The sequence below is a fragment of the Hirsutella rhossiliensis genome (genome assembly GCF_020360975.1).
Source record: "Hirsutella rhossiliensis strain HR02 chromosome Unknown scaffold00005, whole genome shotgun sequence".
Classification (NCBI taxonomy): Eukaryota; Fungi; Ascomycota; class Sordariomycetes; order Hypocreales; family Ophiocordycipitaceae; genus Hirsutella; species Hirsutella rhossiliensis.
This window is the reverse complement of record NW_025408671.1, coordinates 594,053-610,791: the sequence shown is the minus strand read 5'-3', so window position 1 is coordinate 610,791 and position 16,739 is coordinate 594,053. Positions and strand designations below refer to the sequence as shown.

The window sequence follows — 16,739 nt, the reverse complement described above, 5'->3', positions numbered from 1 at the left end:
GCCCGCGGAGAAAAAAGGAAACCCGACGTCGCCAAGCATCCGGAAGCTTGCTTGGGAAGTGTGGTTCCCACAAAAAATCGACAGCATGGTGGGAACTCTGAGTCTACCGTACAGCATGGTGGGAACTCTGAGTCTTGGAGATGCCACCCAAAACCCACCGGGTCGCGACCGCTTCCGTACCCGCCTCGCATTCTTTCTTATCTCTTGACTCTCCCTCTTCATCTGACAATTTGCCTGCGCCTTGGTGGCCCGACGACCCATCTTTTCCTCCTCAACTTTACCAAGCATCTTGCTGGGCCCAGCGCCGGCCTCTAACACCGTGTCCCTCGCCACCTACACGCATGCGAGCAATGTGGAGTTCTATCATAATCCCCCCTTTTCTCTCTCCCTCGTCTCCCTCGTCTCGCCTCACCAAGCTCGACAGTCCGGCTCTGAGACCTGTCTCAGAGCGAATCCCCCCCAACCCAAGACCTCTTCACCCAGGCCATGGCCCGAGAGCCAACCAACGGCAGCGGCCAGGCTAGCGACGTGCCTTCGCCAAACCGCAAGCCCAAGAAGCGCGTGGGCTGGCACTCGAGCAGCAACAGCGGCGGCGAAGGAGGCGGGAGCGGAGCGAGCAATGTCGGCTCGGGCGACCACTCTCGCTCCCCGCTGGCCTCTCCCGGCCTACCCTCGGGCATCACGCCCCCCGGCGCCCTGGATGCCCGCGAGCTGAGCCTGGCCCTGACAAAGGTCCTCTCGGACGAGCGAGAGCACCAGCAACTGCAACGGCAGTGGCAGGAGCACCAGCACCAGCAACAGCAACAAGAGCAGCATTCGACGCCGCCGCCGCCGCAGTCGCTGCCCATTCTCACCATATCGGAGCCTCTCCCCGCCACCGCTCCCAAGACCCCGAGGCCGGCTTTGAGACGCAACACGAGCTATGACGCCCCGGAGGAACGCAAAATGGCCGACTGGGCAGAGCAACGAGCCACACAGCGCCAGCTCCGCTCCCTGACTGACGCACGCCAGCGTGCCGACCTCCTGGCCATGTCTGTGTCTGCCCCGGATTCACGGCGGGCATCGAATGACTTCGATGCTGCATTCCAGCCCCTGATTGGTGATCCAGATGGCCTCGACAGGGGCCCTGCGCATGACGCCGTTGCCGCTCCCGAGGGCAAACTTAGCCCGGACAGCGTCAAGCTTCGCACCCCCCACAGCCGCCGCCAGGTTCGGGCGCTGGAAAACGACCATGCCGCCGCAGAGACTCTTGTCCGGTCTCACACCGTTAGGGACAAGAGCAGAGACTTATTCCATCCCAAGCCTTCCCTCTCGGGCACGCAAACCCCCACCCTGCACCAGGCATACACTCAAGACTACGTCCCCCGCCCGTCCAAGTATCGTGGTGGCATCCTCTCCTCGCTGCTCAAGCTCTACAACGATGATAGGAGACCCAGCGGCGGCAGCAACAGCAGCGGGTACAATACGCCTTCCAACCCATCGACTCCTCTCATGTCGCCCCGCCCCTCTCCGCCGCCTTCGCGACCGGCTTCCACGATTGGGGGTTCCGGGAGGCGCCCCTCGACCGGCGGCCTGTTCAGCAGTCAGCGGGCTCTGAATTCGACAACGTCCCTCTCCGAGTTCATCAAGTCGTCGTCCATGTTTGCGGCCCCCGGCGGCGGCGAGCTTCACGACCAGTGGACCGAGAAGCTCAGGAAGGACAGGCCGAGCAAGCCCAAGAAGGACCAGATTCGAATCACGGTCCACATTGCCGGCATCATCTCCCGCCACCGCTACCTGCTCAAACTATGCCGCGCCCTCATGATGTACGGTGCCCCGACGCACCGCCTCGAAGAGTACATGACCATGTCATCGCGCGTCCTCGAGATCGAGGGCCAGTTCCTCTACATCCCCTCGTGCATGCTCGTCAGCTTCGACGACAGCACGACGCACACGACCGAGGTCAAGGTGGTCCGCGTGCCCCAGGGCATCGACCTCGGCAAGCTCCGGGACGTCCACAACGTCTACAAGGACGTGGTCCACGACAAGCTCGGCGTCGAGGAGGCGACGAGGCGCCTCGACGAAGTGATGCAGCGCAGACCAAAATTCCACACCTGGCTTCGCGTCCCCGTCTACGGCATCGCGTCGGCCTGCGTCGCGCCCTTTGCCTTTGAGGGCCGCCTCATCGACCTACCCATCGCCTTCATTCTCGGCTGCATCGTCGGCCTGCTCCAGCTCGTCTTCGCCCCCAGCAACGAGCTCTACGCCCACGTCTTCGAGGTGTCGGCCGCCGTCATCACCTCCTTCCTCGCCCGCGGCTTCGGGTCCATCCACCAGGGCCAGCTCTTTTGCTTCAGCGCCCTCGCCCAGAGCAGCATAGCGCTGATCCTCCCCGGTTACATGGTGCTGTGCAGCTCGCTTGAGCTCCAGAGCCACAACATTGTCGCCGGCAGCGTGCGCATGGTCCACGCCATGATATACACCCTGTTTCTGGGCTACGGCATCACCATCGGCGCCTCGCTGTACGGCATGATGGACAAGAACGCCGCGAGCGAGACGCATTGTCAGGACCCCCTGACGCGGGGGTGGTACTTTTTGTTTGTGCCTGGCTTCACGCTGTGTCTGTGCATCATCAACCAGGCCAAGTGGCGGCAGACACCCGTCATGACCATCATGGCCCTCGCCGGCTTCTGCGTCAACAGCTACTGCAGCAAGTACTTTGAGCAAAACACGCAAATCTCCAACATGCTCGGCGCCCTGACGGTGGGCATCCTCGCCAATCTTTACTCGAGACTGGGACGACATGTCGAGAATTTTTGGCTCGACGTGATGGAATGGTGGGAGTTCCGGATGCGACCCCGTTTCACCAAGAAGAAGCCGTCCCTGCGCGCCGACTCGTGGTCCATGCCCTCCCTGTCCGACCCCGAGTCGCGGCCGGGGTCCCCCGAGAAGCCGCAGCGCGCCCCCCGAAAGGTCGGCTACAGCCTCGCCGCCGCCGCCATGCTCCCGGCCATTTTTGTGCAGGTGCCTTCAGGTCTTGCGGCCGGCGGGTCGCTATTGGCTGGCGTGACGTCCGCGAACGCGCTCAATGGCAACACTTCGGCCGTGGCGGAATCGAGCGTGAGGACACTGGGCAGCCTAGACGGCACGGCATTCAACGTCCTGTTCAGCGTCATCCAGGTGGCCATTGGCATCAGCGTGGGGCTGTTCATGAGCGCCTTGATTGTGTATCCCCTCGGCAAGAGGAGAAGCGGTCTCTTCAGCTTCTAGCCTGACATCGGCATGCCGAACGAAACGACCTGATCAGCGACACGCAACGCGACGAAACGTTTTGGATCCAACATTGGACAGCAGAGCAGCTGGGCTGCCTTATTTTATACACGTCCACATTAATGTTTTTGTGTTTTTACCGCATTCATCTTGCCTACTACAAACAGATGCTCGGCCATTCATCTGACTAAACAGATATTATCACCGGCCCGGAGTCGAGGAGCATTCGTATCATGGAAAACTATCAAGCGATTGGCGCACGGAGCTTTTTTGGGTTTTTACGTCAAGAGGGGGAGGGGGGTTGTCACCGGCGAGCATTGATGTATTGGACATGCTGGGATTTGAGATGGGGTATGGCGAGAAGCTCTGGCCGTGATGTGCTCCGAAAAGCTTTTTGTGACGTGGGCAAAGCAGTGTCAAATCTCAACGCTTAGTTTGTCGCATAGTCCAGCACGAGGAGCAGTCCAGTTGAAAGATGAGCGAGTCGGCCAACGTTCGGGTGTCTGGCCCCACGTGATTGCGTGCTTGTGGAGTCTTGTTGCAGACCTAATAGTGCATGGCAAAGCTGACCCGACAGTTTTATTCATATTCAATCTGCACCTTGGGACAGGGAGGATAGTCTCATGGGAAGAGGACAGGTGGCGGGAACAAGGTGAACGAGCAAGCGTCAGTCGGCCAAGCTTACAGCTCGGATGGAGTCTCGAGAGTGACGCCGAAGCGGTTGCCGTTGAAGACGCGGACAAGGTTGTAGTAGAACATGACCATCTCCATTTGGGTCGTCATCATAACCCCCTCGTCTATAGTGTGGATGCCGTTGAACTCGCCGAGGCGGACGGGGGTCCATCTGTAGATGTTGCGGCTGAGATCTGCAAAGGAAAGATGAGATTGGGCTGAACGACGGTTGGCTACATAGACTTACTAAGGTAGTGGCGGGTGTCGGTGTTTGCCGTCATGCCCTCGGCCGCCGGAACGACGATGCCGTCGGCAAAGGCATAGGTGTGGCGGATGGTGCCGGCAAAGGCGTCCCAGACGGGGCCCTCGGCGCGGGTGACGGGGCTGGGCTCGGAGCTCTTTCCCTTTGTAATGGCCAGCGTGCCGTTGTAGTCGACGTCGTAGCGGGGTTCCAAGCTGCCGGAGTCGGAGCCGGAGCCGGAGCTGGTGCCGGAGCCGGAGCCGAGGCCGGCGACGTAGTCCCGATAGCCGGCGTCATCCTCAAAGGCGCGGACGCGGATGCCATAACTGCTCGCAATCCCCGCGGCGAGCTCGACGATGTGGCGCTGGACATCGTGGAGGCTGTCGTGAACGGCAATGCGGTAGTTGACGCCGAGGGAGACGCTCTCGGGCATGGCGTTGATCTTGAAGCCGCCGACGATGACGTCGACGGCCTGCGACGTCTGGATGATGTACTGCGTTTCGCAGCTGGCGGCTGCGATGATTCTCGCCGCGGCCTCGAGGTCCCCCTCCTCGATCACCTTGGTCAGCTGGGGGATGGCGCGGGGCGAGTAGCGCGCCTGGCACTGCAGGTGGCGGTGGACGGGGCTGTCGTCGACGATGCGGGGCTTGAAGGGATTCGCCTCGAGGTCGTTGACGATCTGGGCCATGACGCCGATGGCTGTGTGCGGGAAGGGCACGGAGCTGTGGCCGCCCACGACGTTGAGGTCGAACCAGACGTCGAGGTAGCCCTTTTCGTAGACGCTCGGCAGCGCGTACAGCACCTTGCTCTTCTTCTCGTCGTCGTCGTCGTCGTCGTCTCCGCCGCTGTCCCCCTCGAGCTGGAGCAGGCCCAGCCCACCCTCGTCAAAGATGAGCTCCAGGCCGTCCTTGCCGTAGCGCCTCTCCAGCACCGGGGCAATGTGCGCCGCGCCGCGGAGGCCGGAGCACTCCTCGTCGAAGCCAAAGGCGACGAGGATGGTGCGCTTGGGCAGCCAGTCCGGGTCCGACGAGAGCAGCGTCTCCATGACGGCCATGATGGCGCTCAGGCTGCCCTTGTCGTCGACGGCGCCGCGGCCCCAGAGCCACGTGCCGTTGAAGTGGCCCGAAAAGGGCGGGTAGGTCCACGACTCGGGCTCGGCGACGGGGACCACGTCTTGGTGGGCGGTGAGGAGGATCGGCCGCAGCTCCTTGTCTGTGCCTTGGAATGTGTAAAGCAGGCCCAGAGTGTTGATCTTTTCAGGCTTGGCTCGTTCGTGGCTTTGGCAAGGGTAATGGAACATGTCATCAGCTTCATCGATCAAGGCCGACTTGGCAATGATGCCGACTACCTGAGGCATGAGAAAGGGAATCAACGTCTCAAGAAACTCACACGACTGGATACAACTCTTCCAGGGTGTCCTGGAGCTCATAAAACGGCTCCCAGCGCTCGTCTTGGTCGACGGGCCCCATGTCGTCGTAGCAGATGGTGGGCACCCGGACAATGGCCCGGTGGCGCTCGACCTGTCTCAGGAGGGCGTCCTGGGACGAAAACAGCTCATGCGCCGAGGGGAGGCCGTCGCCGGCCGGGTCGAGGGCGTCGGGCAGATCGCACTTGAAGCTCGAAGCCGCGGCGCCGCTCACGAGGGCGGTGGCGGCGAGCAACGACAGCTTGGCGCGAGACATTTTGTGCAAGTTGCGTCCTCTGGCTTGCGGTATATGCACCGAGCAGATGGTTTCTCTCAAACGGGTGTTTGAGAGCGCATGTGGAAGTAATTAGGGGCAAATAAATTGATGTGAATTGATAGGACAAGTGTGTATGCCTTCCCTTTAGCTATATGAGATCGAAGGGGGTATTTATACGTATAGGAAGCTCCTCTAGACCCTAAGTCAGCCCACCTAAAGTCCGGCACACCCCAACGCCGGCACTCTCTATAACCCTATCGCGTCGCTAAATATATTACATTGCAACCGCGTTTTCTCATATATCTCTTGCTCTATAATTGTAAAATAAACACTATTTGTATTAGCTATACCCCGGCTTTCTAAGTATACCGAAAACTAGCTTTAAGGAGCACTCGAAACTGTTAAAAACGGGATACCTTAGCTCTATACTAGTCAAAAGTAAGGTATTCTAAGAGGGGCCCTCTATACACGTCTTAAAGGGGCTCTACTTATTAAGGAGGCAAAAGAGGCATATTAGAGGCTTAGCAAAGAGTAGGAACAATACTTTACTAATTAGGTTCTTACTTTGGCCACTTTACGGGGACGAGGGCATACACCCAAAGCACGCGCAGCACACGGCGAAGAGTGAATAGAGTAGTTGACGACTTCATAGACCGTGGGATCATCTGATCATCAGCGTCGCAAGGAGCTCTACGAGTCTCTTGTTGGCAATGCAAATTCGGATGCTTTTTTACTTTATAGTTCTTCGTCTAGCCGAAGCTGCGTAATTGGCAGTCCTCGCTTTAGGAGGTAAAACGAACGTTGAAGATTAATCAAAATCGAAAAAGGATATCTAATTAAATGATCCGCGCACCCTAAGAGTCTTCATCTAGAGTAACGGCAGTCTCCCAATGTCGCCTCATCGTCATCTGCAAAGCTCAGGGACTCGGCTCGATGCTGGGGTTGAGCTTGAGCGTTGTCGTCGTTGTTCGCGTACCGGGCACACAACATGCACGTTACACGCCCGGTTCATAGTCTCCGTGGCTGAATCTGCAATCTCGAGTGAGTGGTACAGCATGGGCTCTGCGGGAGAAAGAGGGCGCCAACGGGTCAAAGTCAACGGCTGCTTGTGTCGCAAGGTGAAAGCCACGGCATTGGGGCTTGCCACTTGTCGGTACTTGATTTGCGGACGCCTGCTTTGTCCAAATTGGGCCAATCAAAGGGTCGGATGTTTCCCCCTGGCCGGACGAGGGCAGTATGCCACAAGCATCACGACCAATTCCAACCAGGCAGACGATCACCAAACATGACTATCATCAGTATATGGCTGCAGAAACAGTGCCTGGTCTTCGTCGGTTCTTAATCAAAGAGGACCTGAAGGAGTCTACCATCAGGTAACTCGCAAATCTCCTCCCTGCCACTCTTGACCCTTTTGAGCAAATCAATCCGTGCTGAACTGATGACTGCGGGGTTGTGGTATGATAGCCTATCACGTATTAAGCCCGAGATGTTTGTCGACATGAAGTATGTCAACTTGTAGAGATCATCGCTCGACATGATTAGCTTGGGAAGTTCAGTTTCACCTGGTCCATCAACGGAATACACACATGTGTGCGAGAACTGTGCGAAGCATACAAGTCTACTAACAAGCCCTGGCTGAGACGAGCGAGGACAGGCTATCCATGGTCCATAGTAGGCTGTAGTCACAAATCATACAGCAATAGAGAGGGACCAGGACTTGTTTTAGTATAAAGAAGCCGTGGCCGGCAGACAGACTGCCTCAAGGCACACAAGATCCGAGTCTCCCTCTGCAAGCGGAAACGCGATTTCTTTCTCGGGCCGGCGATCAAATCTGTGAGTTCGAAATAAACCAAACAAGCTCCCAACTTCGATCATTGCCGATCCTCGTCGATAGATGACCAGTGACGTCGTAAAACATTTTCCAGAACTGCCCTCGGAGAAAGTGGTGATCAGGGTGAAAAAGCCAGCGTGATAATGTCTGGGCGCCAAGAACAGTTTCAAGGCCACCGATGGATATGCCAAAAGGTGTGATTTGGCATCTGCTCAGTCAACAGCACTAGGTATGAGACCATTGTTCTTATCCTTATGGATATTCATTTCTACGAGATCGTAGTGGTTGAGTACCATTGAGTATTCGGGTCGAAAGAGCAGCGGAAGCCCTTTGCGTACTTCTTCTAGTTGAAGTCGAAAGCGCTCTGGCAGGCTTTGGGAAAGTTTGTCGAGAATGTCGGAATAGGGGGACAAGAGGGTGCAGGCGACATCGGGCGACTGCTCTAACCCTGACTTGTTTATCCACACCGAGGCAAAAGATCTAGTAAGGTTTAGATAGGCTCAATCAGGGTTTAGGTGCATTCGAACAAACCTCGCAAAGTCCTTGACAGTCTGAAGTAGAGGCTGTTGATGATGCTTGCAGCCGTGCAGTTGCAGTCAGCTCGTATAACGGTGTTTTATCTGTGGAAGAAGTTTACGATTTGAAATGGCGTCAATATCCTCTACCGTTGCTGTGTATGAGAAAATATCCATCATGATGCATCTGCTGTCGCGAAGCATGGCCTGATTTCGCAGTTTTCGGAGATATATCCCTTGGCAAGAGGGATCTAGGAAGCTAAAACCAACCGGTACAGGAAGAAGCAAGGAGGTGCAGAAAAGACAGTGGGGGAGAGAGGGGAAGCAGAAGTAGCGATAGCTTCCCATAGGGGTAGCAAAAAAGTAAGACAGATTAGCCGGCAACGGCTAAAAAGGAGGGGGAAAAGTGGCAAAAAGCTCTGTCTTCGGTCGGATATCAAAGACTCGGCCGAGGGGGATTTCCTTTGTCAGTTAGGATGCTAGAGGGATATAAAGAAGGGCGTTAGATAGAGGAAAGGAAGGGGATCAAGGGAAATATAACAACTAATTTTCTGCCCCTATTACTGCCCTCTAAGATTTGAACGATTCTGCCCTGCTTGTCTGACCCCTTACTGTTAATTTTACCTTCGTGCATTTTATATGCACTTCTCGCATCTCTCTTCGCGAGATCTGCAAGACGAGGGATCCTCTCGCTCTTCTTGAAGAGCGGTGTGCCTACGTACTTGGGTCTATAGAGGAGCCGACTTATTCAGCCCCGGCAGCATTAACGGGATTATTTCTCTTTGCACGTCCAGCAGCCGTTTATTGCCTCTACACACACAAAGGTCCCAGGCCCATGCACACAGCTCCTACAGGTAGCCGTCTTCATGCCCTTTTCCCGTTCTATATATATACTTGCCTTCCCCCTGCTCCGCCTGAGTAGTTGCTTCTCTATCATCCAACCAAATCTTCTTCGAGCATCTATTTCGTCATGCCTCTGTGGTTCTGCGACTGAGAGACTGCCTGCTCTGTGACAGCACCTCTGCCGCGCTCACCTTCAAAGGCCATGGCACGAATTCCCAAAGGCAGGGGTTGGTGTTATCGCCACTGTATCAACCAAGGCAGCCCTTTCTCATGCTGTTAACTCAAGTATTACTTGGATTCCTCCTCCTCTCAGTACACGGCCGCCGAGGCTCGTCGCATAGACGAGCTATGCCTTTGAATAGATGGCGCCAATCTCTGTTCCCGTGCATCAATGCTTAGGGAAGGATTCCCTTGCACCGTTGAACTGTCCCACAGTAACGTATGGGCCATGATGGGAAACCAGAACCGCCACGTTGAGATTACCTTTCAAGACAATGTTAGATGGCTCGCACGCTTCCGTCCTACGACAATTTCGTGACCACATGCTCCAAAGCGAAGCTGCAAACGTAATGTACCTTGAACAACACGCTCGCATTCCCACACCTAGAGTGTTCGATTGGGCATGTGAGTCCGATCCGACACTCGCTTGGAGCCGGCTACATTCTGATGGAGAAGTTGGATGAAAGAACCCTGGATTGGACAAGTGCGGCGCCGAATCAAAGGGAAAAGGTCATGTGTAGCAGTTGTTTAAAGTTTCCTCGATATCAAGATGCATGCCTTCAACGCAATGTGGTCACCAGTCTCTGCCACAGATGCCACCGAGTCCGAGGTACAAGGCCTGGCACACCACGCAACATTCCGGGTGGGATGCGGAGTTTCGCTCGGTCCCTTCTCATCCTCGCTGGAGGGCTCATGTGCTATCCTCGAATCGTACCTCGAAATGATGGCCAGCGGGGAGATTGAGGCGCGCCATCCGGTCGATGTTTACTTTGCCCACCGTTTCCGCCTGGATATTGTCCACGAACACTTCCCGTCTGGGGAGAAAGGTCCCTCGAGCATCTAGACGACAAGGGCGACCTTATCCTAGTCAATGACTCTTTCGACGTCGTCGGACTCATAAACTGGGAATGGGCGCAGACGGTTTCACGAGCGGATGCATTCTGCTTAGTACTCACTACGTATGAAGTGACCTGTGTCCGAGTTCTATAACGGATTCAATGACCTGGGCGTGGATAAAATGCGACTAGCTGATATTCTTCGTGAAAGGGGACGTCAAGATCTCACCCAATGTGTCATCGATGGCAGGAGGATGCGGAAGTTCTTCTTCGCTCTTGGTCCCGAGAGCTCTTTCTTCGACCCAAGTACACTCACAGGTCTCTTCCCAGGACTCAGGCGAGTTTTTGACTCCAGAGACGAGGGGTGGGTGCAATGGAAGGGCAAGGCTCTCGACGAATGGAAGAGCGAGGAGTCGCTCCGGCGCTTGTTGGAGCTGGATGAGGGCAAGAAAACGTATCTTGTAGATTAGCCCCATATATAAGACCAGGCGTCCCCTCGCTCCTCTTGGAGGCCGACGTAAGCCGACTAGTCTACTTCGTACAGAGGAGCCAGTTCTGGATACTGTACTCCCGGGCTTAACAAAGAGGAGAAAACGCTCCATATTCGAGAGCAGCCGTTGTGTTTTCCATCCACGACCATGTCTACAGGGCAGTCGGGATGAGGATTTCGCGGGCCAAGATAGCAGGCTCTTGGGAGAACAGTCACATGGGCAGCAACGTTCTTGATACTCGATCAATTTTCCCACAAATATCGTCATGTCCTAGCATCATTAGACTTCAATGCAGAGCGCTTCCGACCGCAAAGTTCCCATTTCTTAAACGAGGTAGCTAGGCGAGACCCATGTCAATCGGCCAGTGGAGGCCTCATTCGGTGCCCTGATGGTGGTCTGGGAGTGAAACATACCCCATCTGGCCGTCTCAGCATACTCGACGGCGCCATCGACGGCTGGCTGCGTATTACCCCGTGGTCCCTTGAGACCACTGCCGACCCATACCCTTATTGAATTGACACTTATTGATGATTGGATTGCAGAAGCCGACGCCTACGTGGCTGCGGTGCTTTGTAGCTCAGCGCGGACGGCTGTCTACGTGCGACTTTGATGAGCCCATTGGCTATTTGCTGTTATCTGTTAAAGAGGAAAACAAAGGATGGATCTAGTTAATATCCATTATGTTATTGGTTTTCAACTGATATATTCCAAGTAGCTACGTAAAATACGTCCAACGACATGGCCTCGGGTCGCACTCCCCTCTGCCGCCCTGGCCAACCAAGACCGCAGACTCACTCGACGCACTCAAGCACTCCAGTCCAGTTGCGGCTTTACTTGGCAGAATGCTACCGTCTTGCACCTGGTTGACGTCAATCGGGCCAGGTGCAAGCAACGTGACGTGTCACGGCGGCCGGTGGCAGTCTGCTAGATGCGCCACTCGGCTTGTTCAAAGTCCACGTCGTCATTGTTCTGTCCCGTGTACGACAGTAGGAATACCTCGGACCACCTTGTTGATGACATCGACAATGGCGTCTGCGGCAGTCAAGTGGGCGAAGTGGCCAGTGGCCAGCTTATAAGTCTGGACCTTGCGGCCCTGCTCCTCCAGCAAAGCCACCATCGACGTCTGATAGGTCAAGGACATGACGCTGTCGTAGGGTGTGTAAATGTACGTAACTGGCATCTCCCTCCAGGCGCAGTGCGTGATGGCATTGTATAAGCACTCGCCGTTCCAGCGGACCATGGTGGCATTGATGTCTGCCTCGAACCCTCGTTGGTCGGCACTGGCACTGCCCGGTGGACCATGGAAGAAGAGCGTCATGTCCTGGTCAAAGTTTAAAAGGAAGGGCATAAAGGCCTCATCGCCCATTTCCTTGATCTTGCCAGCCACTGCAGCGTTGTCAGCACTCGCCCAAGTTCAAGGACGGCAGGAGTACAGAAAGCACCGAAAGCTGCTCACCGGAACCGCCCTCAGGAAGGGCAAAGGCGCACAAGTAGACAAGGTCCGACACGCCGCCAGGCAGCCCCCTCTTGGAGCGGCTGTCGAGGCCCAGGCCATGCAGAGAGTTGCTGCCGACTTGGCCTCCGTACGAGTGCATAAGGGCAACGACGCGACGGCCCGAGTCGACCAGCTTCTTGGCGTAGGCTCGCATGTGCCGCGAGTCCGAGGCCAAGCCATCAGTCGGAGGTCGCGCCTGGTTCAGTGACGGGTGGCGAGGGCAGTGGACCTCATAGCTGGCCGCTTCGAGCGCCTTGGCGAGCTTGTCGTAACTTGCCGGCGATTGCCAGCCGCCGCCGATGATGAGGACAACAGGCTTGTCGGTGGCCATGGACAGTGCTACTCTGACGCTGGATTCGATGCGCAGTCGATTGCTGAGGAGACAGGGGGGGTCGAGGACGGTGAGAGGGCAGGCTGGGGAGAAATAGGGGGGCTGCGATGGATAAGGAAGAGTGTGGGCTTATACGCAACAGAGAGCGGCGCCTGTTGGGCTCTTATGCCCGATTCTATTACATTACAGTACATGCCGTCTACCTCGGCTTTCTCCGCTGGGTAGCCATTCATAAACGGCCTCCACGTCTCTTCTTTGGCTGTCTGCATTGGCGGGCTGTCTGGGTAACTCTGGCGTCCCTCCTCTTTGCTTTGGTCTACCGATGGCCACGTCCCTCGTGGCGTCGCTTGGCGATGCAAGTCATCACATTACTGCCACGTACGGCATCAGCCAGCTGAAGCTATACAGCAAGTAAATCCATTAGACTCGTACTCATACTCCCCCTGGAGGCGACCTCAGAGGAAGCGTTCTGGCAGATGCTATGTCAAGGGAGGTCGGCAGGTACTGAGCTGCCTCACAGTCGATTCAAAATCGATGCCCTTTATCATCCAGACGATGATACATCGAGTTCCGCACATTTCCTAACCACCGGCGCACCAAGATACCGCTTCTCGGCCGACGCTTCGTCAAGGAGGGCTTGGCGCTTTCCATGCGCCGTTCTTATCCATTACTCCCGGAGAAGCTGCATGCATGAATCCGCATCATGTCTTGGAGATGCCGGAATCCCCATTGACACATGTTCTTAAACTCAGCACTTCGGTCTACATTGGGGGCCTTCAGAACCACTGCCTCAGCATCTGGTGCCCGGTGGCTCGGCGTGGCCATGGCCCATCACTCGTGCTTCATGGAGGCCATCGAGGCTCTCAGGCAGCTGGGATGTGGTATAGCAGCTTTTGGCGGCATCGGAATCGAAGAAGCCGCTTCCTCCCGCCCGGTACGCTCCAACACATCGACGACGCCGCCACGATAGACTCTGAGCTGGCTTGGATCATTGCCCTTGTCCCCGGGCTGGCGGTTTCTGTTTGTGTATGTCCACGTCGCCCGGCAAACACAAGAAACCTCTGGAAGCACCACCTGTGTTCCAGACGCAGTTCATTATTATCGCATGTTTCTTCTTCCTCCCGTTTCTTCCCCTAAGTAAACCAAGTATGCTTGCCTCGTGACCCATGTTATTTTATCTCCCGCATCGCCAGTCAGGCACGCGGACATGATGTAACCAAGAGAAATGTAGTAATCTAGGTGTACTTGCTACTTTGTACAATACAGCAAAAAACAATGCCATGCTAACCATACAACCCTGTGTCGATTTGACACAGCTTGAGGACACCCAAAACCGACAACCCCAAACCCAAGCGCCAGACATTAAGCATGCTCCCTCCTCTCCTCACCGATGCCGTCGCTGCCGTCGCTGCCAATATTTTCCTTGCCCGTGGAGCTAGTTTCGACGGGGCTGTGGGCGTCGTCTCGCAGCTTACGCGTGATGTAGCCCGGCGGCACCCACTTGGAGCTATTCCACGGCTTGAGGCCGGGCTGGCTGTACATCAGGTCGACGTTTTCGAGGCTGAGGGCGCGGGACTCGTAGAGGAAGAACCAGACAAGAAGGGCGGCGGCGATGTTGGTGCCGACAAAGACGAAGCCGTAGCTGTACGAGATGCCCGTCGAGGCCAGGGGCGTGAGGAAGCCGATGAGGACTGCGTTGGGGGGACGCGTCAGTCGTGCGGATCTGGGAAGGAATTGGGGATATGGGGAGGAGACACGCCGAGACACGGATAGGGGTGGGACTGGGCTCGACTTACAGTTTCCCAGCCAGTTGCCGGCCGTGGCCAGCGACGCCTGCTTGGCACGGGTACGCAGGGGAAACGTTTCGCCAATGACGACCCAGGCCATGGGACCCCAGGTGCCGGCAAACGAGGCAATGTACATGCAGGCCGAGACAATCATGACGATGCCCGTTGTGCTACTGCTGGTCGAGGGGGGCCTGCCGGTGCCGATGGCGGCAAAGACGAGCAGCCACAGGGCTTGCCACAGGGCGCCGAGGAAGAGCGGCCAGCGGCGGCCGAACTTTTCGACAACGTAGAGGCCGTAAAAGGTCATGACGACGTTTACGGCGCCGAGGATGAGCTGCGTCAGGATCGGGTCGCTTATACCGGCCGACTGGAAAATGGTGGCGCCGTAGTAGAAGAAGTAGTTGATGCCCGTCCACTGCTGGAGGAAGTGGATGCCAATGCCGAGCAGGGTGCGATAGACGACCTTTGGTGTATCGGGGCTCGGTGTGAAGCACTCGGCCCAGGAGCCGCTGCCGACCTGGCGCTCCTTTTCGAGAATCTGGCGCATCTCATGGATGTCGTCCTCGACAGTGGCGTGGCCCGGGTCGTGCTTGAGGCCGCGAAGGCGGGCGATGGCCATGCGGGCCGCGTCCCAGTCGCCGCGGCCGGCGAGCCAGCGGGGGGACTCGGGGACGACGAGGATGCCGATGCCGAGGGGCAGGGAGAAGAAGATGCCGAGGCCGATGACGATGCGCCACGACGCGCTCGACTCCTCCATGGTGCGGGTGCCGTAGTTGATGACGTTGGAGACGAGGATGCCAATGGTGATCATGAGCTGGTACGAGGCCACGACGGCGCCGCGGATTTCCTTGGGCGACGACTCGGACTGGAACATGGGCACGCCGACCGACAGGTTGCCGACGCCCAGGCCGGCGACGAAGCGGCCCATCATCATATGAACCCAGCTATCCATGGCCGTGATTTGGATGATGTTACCAACGATGAAGACGACCACACCAAACGACATGCTCTTTCTCCGGCCCCACCAGTCGGCCGTGCTGTGCGAGGGAGTGGGTGCACGTCAGCTCTCGTTCTCTCCGGATGGCAGAGTCTGTAGTCAAGACGACCAGGAAGGACGTACTAGGCTCCGGAGAGAGCACCTATCAGGCAGCCGATGCTCATGAGGGACACGAGCAGGGACTTGATGATGGGCTGCCACTCCTTGGCGCCTTGGGCGTTGGTCTGCGCAAAGCGATTCATGAAGTCTTTGAAGAGGAGCATGGCCGAGATCTGGCCCGTGTCGTAGCCAAAGAGGAAGCCGCCGACCGAGGTGGTGGCCCCGAGGATGAAGGCCTCGACGCCGCAGTCGGCGCCATTGACCTTGATGGACCTGAGTGCAGAGGGTGGCGGTTAGCAATTCGGGGCGCATGGACTTGCCGAGAATGGAGTGAGTTCCTTGCGGTCGCAGCCCGGCGAGGAAGAGGAGAGAGCATGCTCACTTTTTCCCCAGCATCGCCGCGGGTCGCTCTGTTCAGGAGTCTCCAAGTCGGGTTTCGAGCGGTAGAGGAACGATATGAAATGCGGTCGGGTGGATGTGCCCCAGGATTCGAGAGGAGAGGCTGCGCGACGGAGCTGCAACCAGAGCCTGGGTTTGACAGGACGAGATACGGGAGGGTGTTGTCTCAACGTCAAGAAAGCCGTCTGTCTCTAGCCAGATGTTCACAAGGGGTCCGAGAGTCGACGATGCGCACACATTGAAGAGAGAGCGCGGGAGAGAGGGAGGGGGGGACTGAAGATACGGGGAGAGGGCGTGAATGGGTATATTTACCGCCCACAGGACAACAAGGGGGGTGCGGTGGGTAACGCAGAATCACGGAATATTGCCAGACGAGCCCGGCGAGGAGGCGATTTGTGGGGAGGGAGGAAGCGAAGAGGGCGGCTCGCATCGTGGAGTCGCATGGGCCAGTCGGAGTGGGACGCCTTGGCAATCGTCATTCCCCAGGACGGGACGCGTCAAAGGAAGCAGACCCCGGAGCCCGGCTTGCACCAAAGCGAGAAAGGGCCGTTGCGGCAGGTGGGCTCGGCGGCGAGGCGGCTGCGATGACGTCTCGGGGAGGCGGGGGGGAGGCGGGAGAGAGGCGACGGAGTCAAACAGAGGCGCCTTCTTGGCAAGCAAGGCGCTGACGACGAGGGCAAGGAGAGCCCGCGATGGCAAACAACCCCATGGGGGCAAGTTGGAAACCGTGGTTGAAACGCGCCGGTGGGTCGCTGTTCTTCGTTCTTGTTGCTGATAGATCGTCTGCTCTCTGCTTTTTTTTTGGTCTGCATACCGCCGCCCTATGGCACCGAGAGTCGGCCTCGAGTCGTGTCGGGGCGGGAGCTGTTGTAGGCAGCAAGCATTGAAGCCATCGTGACATCACAACTCGATAAGCTTAATAAATCCACCACCAGGCGTCCTTCCTTCCCCTTGTGTGACTGGTTTCTTGGCTTGGGAAGCTGCGCCTCGACACAAGCGGCACCTTCCCTCTTGATTCCATCCCCTATCTTGGATTGATCCATCACGTAAGT

The 16,739-nt window shown here is 57.0% G+C and overlaps 4 protein-coding genes across 4 annotated transcripts; 1 reads left to right on the top strand and 3 right to left on the bottom strand.

Annotated features, from left to right (window-relative positions):
• Nucleotides 1–486: 486 nt before the first annotated feature.
• On the top strand, nucleotides 487–3,249 carry HRG_05272 (putative threonine/serine exporter domain-containing protein; the record flags this gene model as incomplete). Its single annotated transcript, XM_044863743.1, has 2 exons — nucleotides 487–3,099; nucleotides 3,160–3,249. The coding sequence occupies 2 exons, from the start codon at nucleotides 487–489 to the stop codon at nucleotides 3,247–3,249; spliced, it is 2,703 nt and encodes a 900-aa protein (XP_044720275.1).
• A 681-nt stretch (nucleotides 3,250–3,930) lies between these two features.
• Nucleotides 3,931–5,844, bottom strand: HRG_05271 (peptidase family m20/M25/M40 domain-containing protein; the record flags this gene model as incomplete). Its single annotated transcript, XM_044863742.1, has 3 exons — nucleotides 3,931–4,115; nucleotides 4,169–5,439; nucleotides 5,552–5,844. 3 exons carry the CDS (start codon nucleotides 5,842–5,844, stop codon nucleotides 3,931–3,933), a joined length of 1,749 nt encoding a protein of 582 aa, XP_044720274.1.
• A 5,696-nt stretch (nucleotides 5,845–11,540) lies between these two features.
• Nucleotides 11,541–12,405, bottom strand: HRG_05270 (alpha/beta hydrolase family domain-containing protein; the record flags this gene model as incomplete). Its single annotated transcript, XM_044863741.1, has 2 exons — nucleotides 11,541–11,965; nucleotides 12,036–12,405. 2 exons carry the CDS (start codon nucleotides 12,403–12,405, stop codon nucleotides 11,541–11,543), a joined length of 795 nt encoding a protein of 264 aa, XP_044720273.1.
• A 1,362-nt stretch (nucleotides 12,406–13,767) lies between these two features.
• HRG_05269 (sugar transporter domain-containing protein) lies at nucleotides 13,768–15,684 on the bottom strand (the record flags this gene model as incomplete). Its single annotated transcript, XM_044863740.1, has 4 exons — nucleotides 13,768–14,096; nucleotides 14,202–15,229; nucleotides 15,313–15,561; nucleotides 15,671–15,684. 4 exons carry the CDS (start codon nucleotides 15,682–15,684, stop codon nucleotides 13,768–13,770), a joined length of 1,620 nt encoding a protein of 539 aa, XP_044720272.1.
• Between the last annotated feature and the right edge of the window lie 1,055 nt (nucleotides 15,685–16,739).